The sequence below is a fragment of the Strongylocentrotus purpuratus genome, unplaced genomic scaffold, assembly GCF_000002235.5.
Source record: "Strongylocentrotus purpuratus isolate Spur 01 unplaced genomic scaffold, Spur_5.0 spur5_scaffold_6, whole genome shotgun sequence".
Taxonomy (NCBI): Eukaryota; Metazoa; Echinodermata; class Echinoidea; order Camarodonta; family Strongylocentrotidae; genus Strongylocentrotus; species Strongylocentrotus purpuratus.
Genome location: NW_022145612.1, coordinates 44191243 through 44206607, shown reverse-complemented (window position 1 = coordinate 44206607; position 15365 = coordinate 44191243). Strand labels below are relative to the sequence as shown.

General features: G+C 37.1%; 1 protein-coding gene across 1 annotated transcript in view; it reads right to left on the bottom strand.

The window, feature by feature from the left end:
- LOC115919281 (dual 3',5'-cyclic-AMP and -GMP phosphodiesterase 11A-like) overlaps positions 1-9109 on the bottom strand; it is an 88979-nt gene extending 79870 nt beyond the window's left edge. Inside the window, exons 1-2 of the mRNA XM_030972680.1 lie at positions 8839-9109; positions 5001-6844 (exon numbers count right to left, since the gene is read on the bottom strand). Of these exons, the coding sequence (XP_030828540.1) occupies positions 5001-6137 (1137 nt within the window). The 5' untranslated portion in view covers positions 6138-6844; positions 8839-9109. The remainder of the gene's footprint in view (positions 1-5000; positions 6845-8838) is intronic.
- Between the last annotated feature and the right edge of the window lie 6256 nt (positions 9110-15365).

The following is a 15365-nucleotide window of genomic DNA, read 5'->3' as shown; positions in this document are numbered from 1 at the left end:
GTATAAACACCTATCTTTGTATACCTAATCATCTCATGCGTGCACAACCCTCTAATTATCGTGAACAGTATAACACAAACTAAAAATGTCCTTTAATTTTCTATTGACATTATTTTTTCAACATGCGGATACAAATATCAATTACAACATAAATTAAACAAAACAGACACTCTGCACGGTCTGTTAGTGGTATATCTATTTGTTCAGCTGTGACACAGGACAGTTGTTTTTAATGGGTGTCTTGTCTGGCTACTACACGAAAATGTCATGCGGTAAACCACTGCGAAAGCACCATCATCGGCTATGTTCATACGAACTTCTATAACCCGATTCTAATTACATTTTAATCACCTTTGCTGTCCATACAATGCGAGTTCATATTCACCGTTTTTGTCTTCTTCATACACATCGGGATATCTCACAAAGAATAGACATCGAACTAAGATAAGATTGTGCTATCCATACAGTGTGAGCTATCTCGGTGTGTTAGAAAAACCCTGCATAAACTTTGATACCGTATAGACAGCAAATTTAGATGACATTTAGTCTGTATACAGGGCGTATCATAATAAAGGATATTGAAGTTTAATGACGATTTATATGAAAACTACTGATTTCATAATCAAGCATTTTATGTCTGTTGTAAAGGACAGAATGTCCTCTTGATAATGACACCCTGATCATACTACTACTGTCACAGTTGACTGAATAACAAAGCATTGCTGTCCACCATGTGAAAGGTGCACTGTGCCAAGTTTGATAACATTTCCTTCTTAGACACATAATCCACTCATTGTTCAGCATTTCAATATGTCTGGGCTGACACAAGCACTAATCTTTTGAATTTATCTGTGAATGCTAACTTGTCACAGTGCACCTTTCACATGGTGGACAGCAATGCTTTGTTATTCAGTCAACTGTGACAGTAGTAGTATGATCGGGGTGTCATTAACAAGAGGACATTCTGTCCTTTACAACAGACATAAAATGCTTGATTATGAAATCAGTAGTTTTCATATAAATCGTCATTAAACTTCAATATCCTTTATTATGATACGCCCTGTATAGAGTCAGATTGTGGTGTGAACAGAAATGCGGCATGAGATCTCACAACGTATAGACAGCGAGTACGTTGGAAATGAACCTTGTGTCTAAATAGGGCATCGACCTGCTCCGTGTAGACGTTGTCTTTAATTAAAATAATACCATATTTTAAATTCCGGCCCCGTCTATTTCAGTGTAATCAATATCAAACTCAGACAATCAAACGTTAATCTGTTTGAAAACAGTTTATAATAGGTAACTTTAATTAAAATATGAGTCGGGTTTTTTCTAAATATTCTCTTTTTGTCCACAGTCATAATGTAAATATAAGTATAATAGCAAACGCTCAATGCATTTCACATCCGCATTGTGTCACCCGCCATTATGTTCCCATACAATATTCAAAGAGACATCAATATTGCCATATGTAAAGAATATTTTCATTGTTTCACAATTAATATCCTTATATGACGTCAATACCCAGCTTCCGCAGTGAATAATAGAATGTGTAATGTACCGTAGCAATATACGTATAAATTCATCTCAAGGCATTCACGATATATGATATTATGCATGCCCCAAACCGTTATCGGATTGTGTTACGTTTGGAATATGGATTTGTTGAAATGTCATAAAGATAAGAAGATTTGATATGGTATTAGGGTGGGTGTCTATGACGTCGAGATCACAATAAAAATATTTGCTCGAACCTAAGTTATATCATAAGGTCGATTAAAAGATACATTTCATACTAAAGTTTGCCTATTATTCGATGATTTGTTTTTCTTCATACGCCCTTTCTAATCTCTTTACAAGACAAATGCCTCATCAGACATCAGAAATGATGTTAATCAAAGCAGTATAGTACCAAAATTGAGAGTAATTATGTGAGAAATGTTTAAGGAAATGGCAATAACAGAAATAAAATAATCGATTTAAAAGAGAAATTAACAAAAATCATCTGACATGCGGTAGGTGTTATCACATACAACTGACAATGAATTTAGTACTGGTATTATATCATGGGTATTGCAATCTCAATGTGATTTTTCACCATCAAAGTGAGGTACCATATAGACATCACGGAAGAACATTGCACAACAGAAGCTGGTGAAATCATAATGCGTTTGTTTTTCAATCTGATGATTGATTCACCATCATGAACTGATTCTCCTTCTTTAGGAGCTGATTAGAAAAGAAAACTAAATGGCAATGAACTCTTAACATGGCGATGATATACCTAAACGAAATATGATATGTGGGACAGAGGAATCAAAGAATGGCAGTGATATACCTACACGAAATATGATATGTGGGACAGGGGAATCGAAAGACTTCCACATATGCCTTCGTGATGAAATTAATTTGGAAAATTTGTCAGTAGCTTTCAGAATTTTCTTGCCGTCGGGCAACTTGTCTTTTATGGCTGACAAGGCGTCTGAACGCTGGAATTGGAACTCATAGAATCATCATCATAAATGAATTGATTAGGATTATTGGGCCTGGCAAGGAAAGTTGGCCTACGGGGTTTGTCGTATGTTCATAAAATATCGTCGCGTCGGGTTACGCGCTAATAAAGATCAGCGGGATAACGGAATAACCATGTGAAACTTAATCAGTATTGGAATGAAAGCGATGGCGAGAAGCAAGATACCGGTTACCTTGGAATAGAAATGGCGGGAAAGTAAATCACAGATATAATCATGATATAGTTTTTCAGAGGCAACAGAAAACAAGAGGATGGTCGTCAGATTTTGTGGGGATTAAATGTTTTGTCTAATGTTTAAATTCAAAATAAAATGTCGTTTCCGCAGTTTCTCTTGATCGTCACAAGGATATTCAATAAAAGCATACGATTCTAGATTCTCTTCAGAGGTAATGGTTACTGCAACGCCCTCATAGTAAGAAGACGTGACCAAATTCCATTTAGGAGCCCCTTTTAAGGCATGAGCCTGGGTCAGGGAATCCTGAATCCGAGTTGGACATTGTACTTCGACAAGCTATCCGCTTAATAACTACCGAAGGTCAAGTGTATTATGATAATCTTTCAGTTGAACCTCTTTAATAACTCTAACTATCAATACACATATAGATATAAAACTCCATATTACAAGATAAGCTTCCCGATTGTTTTCAGTGACGGTAACAGACCTTTCAGGTGTACACGGAACCCATATACCATTTACCAGTTAAAAATGTGGTTCACCTTGTATAGTCCTACATCCTGTATATAACCACAATATCCCACTGCTGATGTAAAATATAACAACAAACCTATTACCGATCCAACCACTAATGCAAAGCCTAACTCTCATCGGTACCAAGACTAATGGGACGGGGGACTTATAGGACTAAACATATCCCTTTGGTCATTAGCCATTTTGGACAGAATATTTTCATTTGTCCTTAGGAAAAATGGGTAAGGTTGGAGGAATGAAATATGAAATATGGTACAAATTATATCTATTACGTAAGATATACATATTTCTATACCGTTTTCATTGATAGATTCATACCCAGCTGAGGTGGAAGTATAACGGTAAGAATGTTCGGAATATATTGCTCATGTTTAATTACATTAAGTTCAATGTGCTTCCAAATTGATAAACAGTTATACTTTTAATACGCAGTGTGATTCTTCTAATCCTGGCAGAAGTGATGAGAAAAAAACTCTTGTTTGCTATGAAAAAACCTCAAAGGTGCACTGTACAATCCTTATTGTGACAAGAATGATGTATGTTCCTCTTCAACTGCCACCGCGATATTTGTCATAAATTATGGCGTACAGAAAACATCAAGTGATTTATTTGGAGAGGGTCATAACGTAACTATACGCCAGACGTACGCTTCCTGTGTTTATCATATTGAGTCTTTGATTGGTACTTGGAAAACTCCTGTATCTTGTAAATTTTAATCTCACTCCTTACTCCGAATATGTGATCAAATCATGATGGGCCAGACAAGCAGAATTAAAGGAGGTTAATATTGACCTCTTTAATGATTTATGTTTAACTTAAATTTGATTCGTAATGTTTAAGTGTTAAAAAGTATCTACATAAATTATAAATACTTTTGTTTTTAAATACGGAATTTCATGCGATGGCTATACCAATATAATATATCACAGTCGAAGTCACAAGAATAGGTCATTTTCGTAGTTAAATCAAATAATACTTAAGTGCCTCGATACGAATTATTTAATTCTCCTGTAATTGGTAATTGAATTTCAATGGTCAAAATGAAAATTGTTTTTAGGTAGGGCAAGCCTTTATGTTTGTCCTACGTAGCAACAACACAAAAAGGCGCATGCGTAAATGAGGTTATATTACGAAAATGGCCTATCGTATTTCGTTACGATAAATTACTGTCGGTGTTATTGTGTTACACTCAATTTTGACGTACCAAAATAAACATTTGATCCACCAGTAACTGGAATGATATACCAGGCTAATACTTTAGTACCATTTCCGTTGTCATAAAGATCGATGTGTTGGCAAAGCTGACATTTAGTGAACTCGACTAGCTAAATAACAAGTACATCCCTAAGTAAACTCTAACGGGTCGTAAACGGTTAAGAGGCTTCACACTGGTCTACACCACTAATACCTGACTGACATTTTGTTTGCGTTTTAGACAAATGCCATCACTTCACGATAGAATTCAATGTATTTTATGGTACAAACTGGATGTTAAACAACATAGACTGGAAAAACAAAAATCACATATTGGTAGCATGTGGTCTTAATACGCCACCAAAGCTATTCATTTCGATAAAGATGAGGCTTATAACAGTGGCATGACGTAAAACGTACAGGACTTCTATTGTGTATCGTTTTCAATATGTGTCAGTTTGGAGCCAGAAAGTGGTTAACTCTGTGTAAAATGAAACGAGTCGACACCCTTCTGGCTCCAAAAGGAAGTTCTATACTTTCTCAAATAGTATGATCGAAACTTACCTCAACAGGACTGGATATCTTGACGGCGCGGCCAGTCTCAGCAACCTTTCCAATCAAGCTCTCACCAACCTTGACTATAAGAGATCCTTCTGGATCTGTCTTGCCAAATCCAAGTAACCAATCCGTAGGGCGATGTGTAGGAACTCCTGGTGAGAGATCACGTTTCTTTGATACTAGCACTTCCTTTCCTTTAGGTCCTTCCAGCAGGAATAGTTCTACGCGTTCGGCGTCCACTAGAATACCCACATTAGAGAGGATCTTACCACGGAGACTGTTCAGGTCTAGATCATGAGAGATGTCTTTGACAAGAGCCAGGAAAAACTCGCGTTCGTTCGCTGATCGTAGCTGAAGCTTTGCTTCGTGAGTGATGCTTGTGCGATGCGGGAGTCGTACCCGAGGTTCCAACAAAGAGCTCAGAGTACTTGCAAAAGTCTGGGGTGGTGGCACCGTCGAGGCTCGACGTAATCTTCTCCTGCCTGCGAAGCCTTTGCCAGTGCCATCACCCATGGCTCTCTCCTTTGGTGACAATGGCTCAGAATCTAATTGCATAGAACTATCACGCGCACCAGTTCCAGCGGCCCACGTGCTGAATACAGTCTTAGAGCGCGCTTTCGCAAAGTCCTGTCTTAGGTATTGCCTTGATCCTGATCGGGGTCTAACGGGGATGTTCGCGATTCCTTCATCGGATGAGTTACTTTCAGATTTGTCTTCCGGCTCGGACAATGTCACTCTTCTGGTAGTTTGAGGAGACATGGGTGGTATCGGTTGTATGGGTGGATTGTTAATAGGACTTGGAGAACTTGGACTTGGTGTATTTGTTGGACTAGAAGAACTCAGAGGTGAAGCTGTATCTTCATCTTTGTGTAAGTCCAACCACTTCTCCACCAAGTCTCTGTTGGCACCCTTTAGAAAAAAGTCTTCGAACCAATCACGGTTTGCATCAAGCCATACCTCAACTTGCTTCGGTTTCATGACCTCCAGGTCACCTTCGGGCTTCCTGGCCTCCATGTCTGTCTCAGATTTCTCTGTGAGGCTTTGAGATATCAGGTCGACCTGGGCAACATCCAGCATACAGATTCGCACGGTATCATACACGTTGCGAAGAAACCTCCACGGTATGCAGTAATAGAAATTCATCAAGTGTCATATTAGTATCAACAGCGGGCAAGAAAAGGGTAAACTGATGAAGCACGTTGACTCATCCGCATAAATTGAGAAATAACATCACGTGACCTTGAAGATCATGGACCAGACGACCTTGAAGACTCACATTCCAGTAATGAAAACAATCGATCATAACCGGCTCGTCTCGGCAGCGATATAATCCTCAAGATATGATCACCATCTCTCAGTATTTACTCCATTGGTAGAACACCACCAGAAATCCCAACCATATTTGACTTGCCGGAGTGACCTCTGGGCAGCTGCCGACGCTCGATTCTCACGCGCGCGATATAATTAGGTGGTATCGATCGGAACGGTTATATACCGAGATGGTTCATAGATCTATAAAAGATGGTGACAGTGTGTAGACACGTGCCGAGAATGAGTGCATTCGAGTGGACCAGATATGATGGGGGAATCTATAATGAAGCGAACTCACTAGTGATCAATAACGCGCTCACTTATGGCAATGACGAATAGTTCTCCGTCAAAGCAAAACACGCGATTCGGTTATATTCCAGACAATTATTTCCCAGGTAAAGGAGGCTGATCTTCAAAGGTTGGGGTTTATACTGAGCACACGAGTTCCCTCCTAACTATTCGGTAGGTGTCGTTTCCATGAAATATTCCTATGACATAATCCGCACATGGAATCAATCTGTTTAGAGGTCTACACGATTCTGTAGATATAAAGAAGAGGGAAAAGGAAATATATTAGTGACAACAATGAGGAAATATTTTTAGTATGAAATGGTTTTAAGATTGATAATGCCACTTAGGGAAATTCCGTAAATAAGGATCTCTAATTGAAAATAATTTCCTTATGATGAACGCAATTGGAGTGGTAATAACATGAAAGACTAGAGTTCGCTTTCAATTAACTGTACAATCAAAAATCATGTGTTGTACGTGTGCAGTAGTCCGGAGACACAATAATGAATGGTGTTGTATGCTCTACAGTCTTTACCAGCGTGTTAAATAAATAATAAAAACTGTTAACAAAAAAGTACTGGTAAGTGGTTACCATACCTGTTATCGGCTATTGTGGAAGGTGTGTGAACAAAATCGATTCGTGCAAGAACACGTAAGCACACAAACTTCGTATGATTTCATTCAATTTCAGCGTTTCAGGAAATTGCCCCACTGCCCTACATATCAACCCGTGGCATACCGGTAAAATACTCAATTATTCATCGGTGTGAAATATTTAGTATACTCTCCTAATCTAGACGATAACAATCAAGCGAAGGTTTTAATGAAAAAGAGGCACTCGTTTCACTATAATGAGCTGCATAAGATAGTAATACACACATGGGTCGTAAAACATGACAAACAAAGAATATAGGTTCCCGGTGACTCGAGTTTAAATAGGCCTAATGATTTGTCTTTCTCAAAAAGAAAAAAGGAAACGACTCTTATTGATGGCTGAAATTTGTGTCAACAAATGATTCTTTTTATAATCAGCAAAATAGATCAATGAAGGAGGTGATATTCATGGCGTGGGTCGAGCCCACTGTTAAGGAATTATATCTTGAGAACTTCATATATCACGACAATCTCCTCCTGCACACTACATATTTCTAGATTCCAAGTAGTAAGAGAATTTACACGAATATACCCGAAATTTCTACTAAATCTTCTACTTTAGTCGATAAAATTATTCCATAATGAAGATGAAAGGTGAAGGTTTCCATCTATCTTTCTTCGTAGCAATCTATTTCATGTACAACCCCAAACCACGTTCCGTCTTCATGCGAAGATGTCTAACCGCCACCACTTCCGATCGAGTTTGAATTCCAATTGGCGTGTCTTCTTCTACCCTCCCGGCTCCGGTCGTAGCTTGTTGTTCCTTCTCCCTCCGCCCAATCCTCGCCCCCAACCTTTTCCATCATCCCTCCAGGAGCGTCCAAACACTCCCTGAAGGAACCAGCTCTTCGCCAATGATTTATGAGGCTGAAAATCAGGCTAACTGTATGCATGATCACAGCGACTAAGTACATTAGACTCCTCTTGAATCAGGAGCCCTGCGAAACTTGATCCTGGAGATCCACGTAATCAACACGCACATTTTCAGGCATTTTGTCTCCAGTTTCCCTCAATTTCTCCCCGAAATATGCAGTCGGAGTGAGCGCACATCTATCTTGTTTATCATCAACACGGTAAGAGGTGCGAAGATACCCTTCTCTAAACATGTGCTTCTCTGTTGAGAGCGACGACTTTTATATCCTCCACCTCATCAACGTGATTTCACCAAACATAACACTGAAGTTAATGACATTTAACTAGCTATTTTACCTAACAAAGTAATGAAGGCGTTACAGATTTAAAAGTGAAACTATGGCGTCATTGATTATCATTATCAGAAGTTTTATCAGATATAAATTAATATATGTATTTTTAAACCTAAGCATTAATTAAAATTGGAAATATATCACTTTACCAAAATGCTTTTTATTTTAATTTTTATCATCTACGGCTATTGTAGTTATTTCGTTCCATAAAACATCTATAAACGTGCTCCAAAAAAACATCAAACATTTTGGGGAAATTTGATATACAGTAACACATATTAATGTTACCCTAAAGTCAAATTAAGGATAACCCATGCTACAGCTGAAATATGAAGGAGGTACGTATCCTCCAAAACAAGACCGACTTAGAACTAAGTACCTACCTGGATTTCTGGTAGCTTTCCAAAGTTTACTCGTTTCAACTCAACAACGCAAGACTCAAAGTAGCCACCAAGATTCCACCATAAAACCATATTGAACAACACTTGTTTACGCGATCACTAGGCTACTTAAGATCCAAAATATCCTTCGAATAAACCCATACTAGTAAAAAGGTTTAAAATAGCGAGAAAAACTCCGAAAGGGCTTCCATGCCGTTATTACGAGACAGATTTACAAAGGGCACAGACGAAAAGGCCTTTCGCTCCCACCCGATATCACTGCTCGCCTAAAACTGATTGTTGGTGTTTAGCAGCACGTTCGTATACTTACCGAGCGTGCATCGCCGCCGCACAACCAAATAGAACTCACTCCTTCCGTAATAGAAGTAGAGCGCATGCGTGCTGCGTCCCTGTAAAATTGGTCATTATAAAATGGGCGAGAGATGAGCTATCTTTGGTTTGCGATCCCATGCATTATCATTTAATGAACCGTTAGTAACAGACTTTTTTGCGGGAGACGGTCGTTAATACAAGAAGAGGGGCTGAAATCAAAATGTATCTTTTCACCGTATCGTTGCCATTTACTTACACCTCCCTGGTTACACAGTGTCTGAGCCCTTGTGTCAATATTACCAACGCTTCACCTACTCGGAGCGATATACGTGTTTGCATAGGCCTTTAATGAGTGTAATATTGTATTGTAATAACTTATCAATAACATTTTAAACGGCTTTTTGTATATAGAAACTTCATGCGTGGTCATTCGATTAGATATTCATCTTTGTGATTTACATGTATTGTATTGTATTGTATTTATTAAACTGTTTTTTCTTTGTACAATATTTATTAAACTTCATTGATGAATCTGTTTATAAACATATACATCATAAAAATCAATTTACAATGCAATGTAACAAATCAATATTTTGTTTGTAAACAGATATATCATAGAAATTAATTTACAATGAAGCGTAACAAAACAGATGGAAAATTATATACAGCAGAAAAGGTCTTTTTCTTCTTGTAATACCATGACACATAATGCATTTAGTAAATAATATAATGTACCATAATACATCCGAAGATTCAGATATATAAAACCTAATAAAGCAATTTTCTTAATAGATTATAACTCATGCTACACAAAAAAGGTATAATAAGGTTCATGGAATGCAATATATAATCGTTTCGCCTAAAATAAATGACGTAATTGTACCTATACATAATATGCGACCTACTGAAAAATTAAACCAAAAACATAAGATGTACATTTTTGCCGTGTCTATATAGGTTGGTCATTATACTAAAATTGTTACACTTCAAATCCACAAAAACTTCCTATGACATCTTTTCACACATTTGCACTGCAATCATGATTATGGTAAAACAACATTCCCTCGATCTTGAGTATGTATGTACCTAATTTAGCTTATCCGTGGTTGCAGAGCAAAAATAATGGTAAAGTATTAGTAAACCAATGGTAAAGAGGATTACTAGGATGTAATCGAGTAAAAGACCTAGTTTGTGTAATTATACCAAATTAATCATTAAAAAGTAAATACATAAATAAATAAACTTCATGATACGACACTGATTTCCTTCCCCTTCTCTTCTCGCCACAGATTATCTCGAAAATTGAATCGGTATAAGATGTGAACACACTCATTACAGATGAGTTTTATAAAGTTTCAATGGGCAATCCAACCTATTTGCAACTTCATCCTGTATTTTTTTTTTATTCTGCTGTTTAAAATTGCTATCTGAACCAAATATTTAGTTATAATGGGAGATAATTACAGATTAGAGGGCAACCCGCCCTTTGAAATAAGTTCGTCTGTATGAAAGGAGAAAATAAGAGAAACAAAATGGTGAGATGTTGAATAAATTTAATTCATAATAGAGTGGTAACAAATTCTTAAAATATTAGATAAATAAACCTATGCAAATCTCGAATTGGCAATTTAGTCAGTGGATTGTGACGTAGTCAAGGACATCTCTCCCGTGTGTCGAGTACAAAAATATCATTAATTTCTGTTTTTTCATAAGATATGGGGTACTACTCAAAATATATTATGGTTAGCATATTATTTTAGGCCCGCTTAAAAGTTAAATTCCCTAATTGATCATACATGTTGAAAAATGTACATGTTTTCATTTTGTGTGTTAAAACTAATGAGAAAGGAGTCCAGCATTTATGTCAAGGTGATATTACCTATTCAACCAATATGAAGCGCCCATATATACGTATGGTGAATTCAACTATTAAAAAATCATAATTTTCTTATTGTTTTTTCCGATTTCATTCAATCTTTCACCAGTCTGTTTCTCTGATTTTGTCTGCTTTCTTTAAATTAGAGTAGTTGTTGGATTTTCCTGTAAGTAAACATTTCAACTACTGTATGACCTGATAGAGTTATTCAGGTTACCCGGTAAATATAAATAACCAAGTTAATGCAGGTGTTTTATCTGCAACACATTGAAGATCACAGTGTCTGGCCGCTGATTATCAGTTATAAATATATCATCTTCCATCAAAAGGTCTGTAATATTCCATCAAAAGGTCGGATGGATAAGACGTAAGCAGGATAGAAATAACTGCGCGTAAAAAAAGACTAAAGAGAGGTGATTGATACGATTGTCCTTGTTTAGATATAAAATTTAAGTTGACAGGTTTCTTGCTGTGATTACGTACACGTAAGAAATATATTTAAAATAGGAATGTAAAACACAGTTTTGGACTTAAAAGTGGCATCAACAATTACATAACACCGCTTCATTTATATATGAATTCGATTTGTTAATACTTGTGATATTTTTGCAAAACTACTAAATTTACTAATAATAGTCAGTATTAGTTAAAGAATAAGCCACACACATTGGAAGTTCAGACCGATTGTTATAACCTTATGACATCTTTCAATAAAGTTACAGTTTCATTTCATAAGGATATCATTTGAATTGGTATGTTTTATAAAATGTGATTCTACATTTTGAGATACTTCATGTCAAGATATTGTAACGCGCCTCACTCTTTAAAATAATCTAGAGTAAAGTATGGCAAACCGGAAAACGACATCAAGATTGATCATTTGGATATAATGCTTCGGGAGCGCAACATGCTGCAAAATAGAAACGACCTTGAGAGAAAGGAAGGCAGTTATAAGCTACTAGAAGCGTTTGAAATAGACAGAATCTTTCCCCAAAAAAGGTTTCTGTTTCACTCGCTATTTTGTCTACAGGTTTCTACATTCTTAATTTCGTATCAAAGATATCCATCATCGGCTGATCATGCAATCCCTAATAAACAGGCAGATAATTGGATACATTTTTCTTTTGTATTCTCGTGTCTTTTTCTTTTCTAATGTATGAACCCCGTGAAGATGGCTCAACACTAGTAAAAAAAAAACAGATTGCATTTCCTACTCCCATGACTCTCCCTTTTTAATGCAAAGCGCAGAGTCACATTTTTATTTACGATTTTTTTTTTTCGAAAGCTCGGTCCGAAAGACAGCGGATTAGAATAAATAAATTTAGAATTCAATCTCGTACTCACATCTACATTTTATTTACTGATACATTTTCTTGTACATGAATGCCTTTTAAGCCTAATTCACATATTGCCTTCCTCTTTTTCTACGGATACCCCGCAACTACAAATGAATCATTATCATTGTGGGCGTAATATTCAGGTTAAAAAACGCTTTCAGCATCATCCGAGGAAAAAATGACATTGTGGAAAAGCGATTTCTTTCCCCCCCCCCCCCCCACTCAATCTTCCCTTACTCATTCTAATACTCTGGCTTTCCCGACCACATCGTCTTGTGTTTCTACCTCAAGCCAGCAACCTGTTGGTGTATTTGACCTTTAAATAAGCGATGACCCTTTCATCATGGGCGCCGCCATGAAGCAATCACATCCCTGGGAATGTCTGCAGGGAGATTGTCCGCCATTGGCTTGCTATCAACTAGCTGAGATGTTGAAGAAGAAGAAGGAAAAAAAGATCATCTCAATCTCGAATGAATATGTGTGCTAAACCAAACATGAGTTCGTTTCGGGTCAACGTGGATTATTACGCGGAAAATGACGAGAGATACGATCATACATATGACATTTCAGAAGTGAACACGTATGGTATACGGTATTAATTATTATCCGAGTTGTGATGGTTGGACAATTTTCTTCATCTCACTTATAGAAATACTCACGAATAACTAAATATCGCTCTATTTCGAAATGACTGAAATGGAGTATTCATTTATTTTTTGTTGTTGCTTTGAATATGCAACATATCACTTTCCTCACCAATTAAACTATTCAGTTCGGGTTTCGATTTTGTTTTCATCGCACTTATATAAATACTCACGAATAACTAAATTTCGCTCTACTTCGAAATGACTAAAATGGAGAATTCATCTCTTTTTTGTTGTTGCTTTGAATACGCAACATATTGCTTTCCTCACCAATTAAACTATTCAGTTCGGGTTTCGATTTGTTTTCTTCTTCAAAACCCATTATTGAAAGTCACCAATTATCACCGACACACATTTCATATCCAATTCCCTAATTTAATAATTATTCCCATTATTATACTGGAAAAATAGTAGCATTATACTTGTAAACGAATTGTTAAGCATTTCAATGCGTTTTAACATTATTATCTCTCGTTATTGTTATTTTTAAATTATGTTTCTTTGCATTGCCTATCTGCAGCATTTCAAGACTATAAGGATGGGTCTGTTTTTAGCAATATCGATCGCAGTGTATGGATGCCAAGAAATACAGACATACGATGCCCGTTATCGATACAAGCGATCGATTTGAAGGACAGGGACGTGCCAGAGGCAGAAAGGCATCATTTTCTGAAAATGTTCGACTTCTCTGATCTTTCTGTACCCCCATCAGCTTCAACATGGAGAAAACTTTTCGTCTTACTGACAGGATAGATTGTGATAAAAAATAGGTTTTATCCTTTTGATTAATTGTGTACAGGCTTCTTTGATGATGAGGCCTCTCTCCACGCGTTCACTCAAGCTTTTGTAAATGGGAAAGCAAAGTGTTGCCACATATGAAAACATGAAATTAATAGAAAGATAGTTTAATCACATTTACTGAACTAAGAGTTGTGGTTTTCTTTGGATCCACAGTGATTCAAACTGTAGCAGTGTGTACATCCAAAGTACATCCACGGTGTGTAAACCTCGCATTGAATTAAAGTCTGTTACACTGTATCGCAATGTAACCACAGTGTACAAAAACTGCAAGCAAATGGTGGATATAATCGTGAAAACACTATACACATATTACGCCATCATAACAGGGCACGAAGATATGCGTAGTGTTTAACAAATGTGTAATAGTACCATAAACACAGTTTAATCACTATCACACTATGGCCCGAATTCACAAAGCAAGGTTTGAGCTCAAACCCCCTTTTGTTTCGCCAAACCTCCTGTTGTTCTTTACAAACCAGGTTTGTAAAAAACGCGTAAAACGCGTCATATGACGTACGAAAACCAAGGTTTGTCGACAAACCTCCTTTGTGAATTCGGGCCTATGAGTTCAAAATACCTTATGTAGCCACACCGTAAAGTGGACACGGTGCCACACATTGTCAAGAGTATGAAAGCATTGAAAATCTTTTCTGTGGTCAACTTATAATGCATACACATATCATTTTGTCTATGTACTTGCAGTTTGTGACGATGTGTTTCATCAGGGAGGTGAAATGTGAACACATCGTTAACACAGTGTTAAAATAGTGTGTACACGCTGAGAAAGTAATCAAATCCTTTTCTGCTGCCATGATCCTAAAATGCATCCACACTTTGATTTTCTGTAGCCACAGAGGTAGCACTCTCTCACATTATGCAATAAAATGTGAACACAGTTTCAACACATTGTACAAAAGAGTGAAGACGATGCGAAACCGTGTTCATAGTCCTTGCTCTGGTCACACTGTGATGCTTGGACTTTGAGATCTTCTGTTGCCACAGTGGTCCAAATTGTGTATCATATTGTCCACATAGTGTCAACATTATGTGAACACAGTGTCACACATTTTGAACACTATGAAAGTGTTCGAACGTATTTATGCATTCCCACTGTGATGGAAGCTAACTTTTTTTTTTTTTTGCATTGCCTATCGGCCGCATTTTAAGACTATATATTCCTCACTCTGGTCACACTATGATTCTTGGACTTTGAGATCATCTGCAGCAACAGTGGGACACACTGTGCCCAATAATGTATGAAAACAGTTTGAATAGGGTGTCAACACAGTTGCAAAATAACATTGGGTCCCACATTATCAACACTATGCAAACGTCCAAAATCTTTTCTTTGGTCGCACTACTCTGATTTACATTGATTCTCTGTAGCCACAATCGGTAACTTTATGTCACATAGTTTATACACATGAGTACAGAGTACAGTGTGTATAACTTTGTAAACAATAGTGTGCAAGACTTATGAGTAGAGTCTAAATACATTGACAGTATGCTCAGTGAAAGCACCGTGAAAGTGTTCTAAAT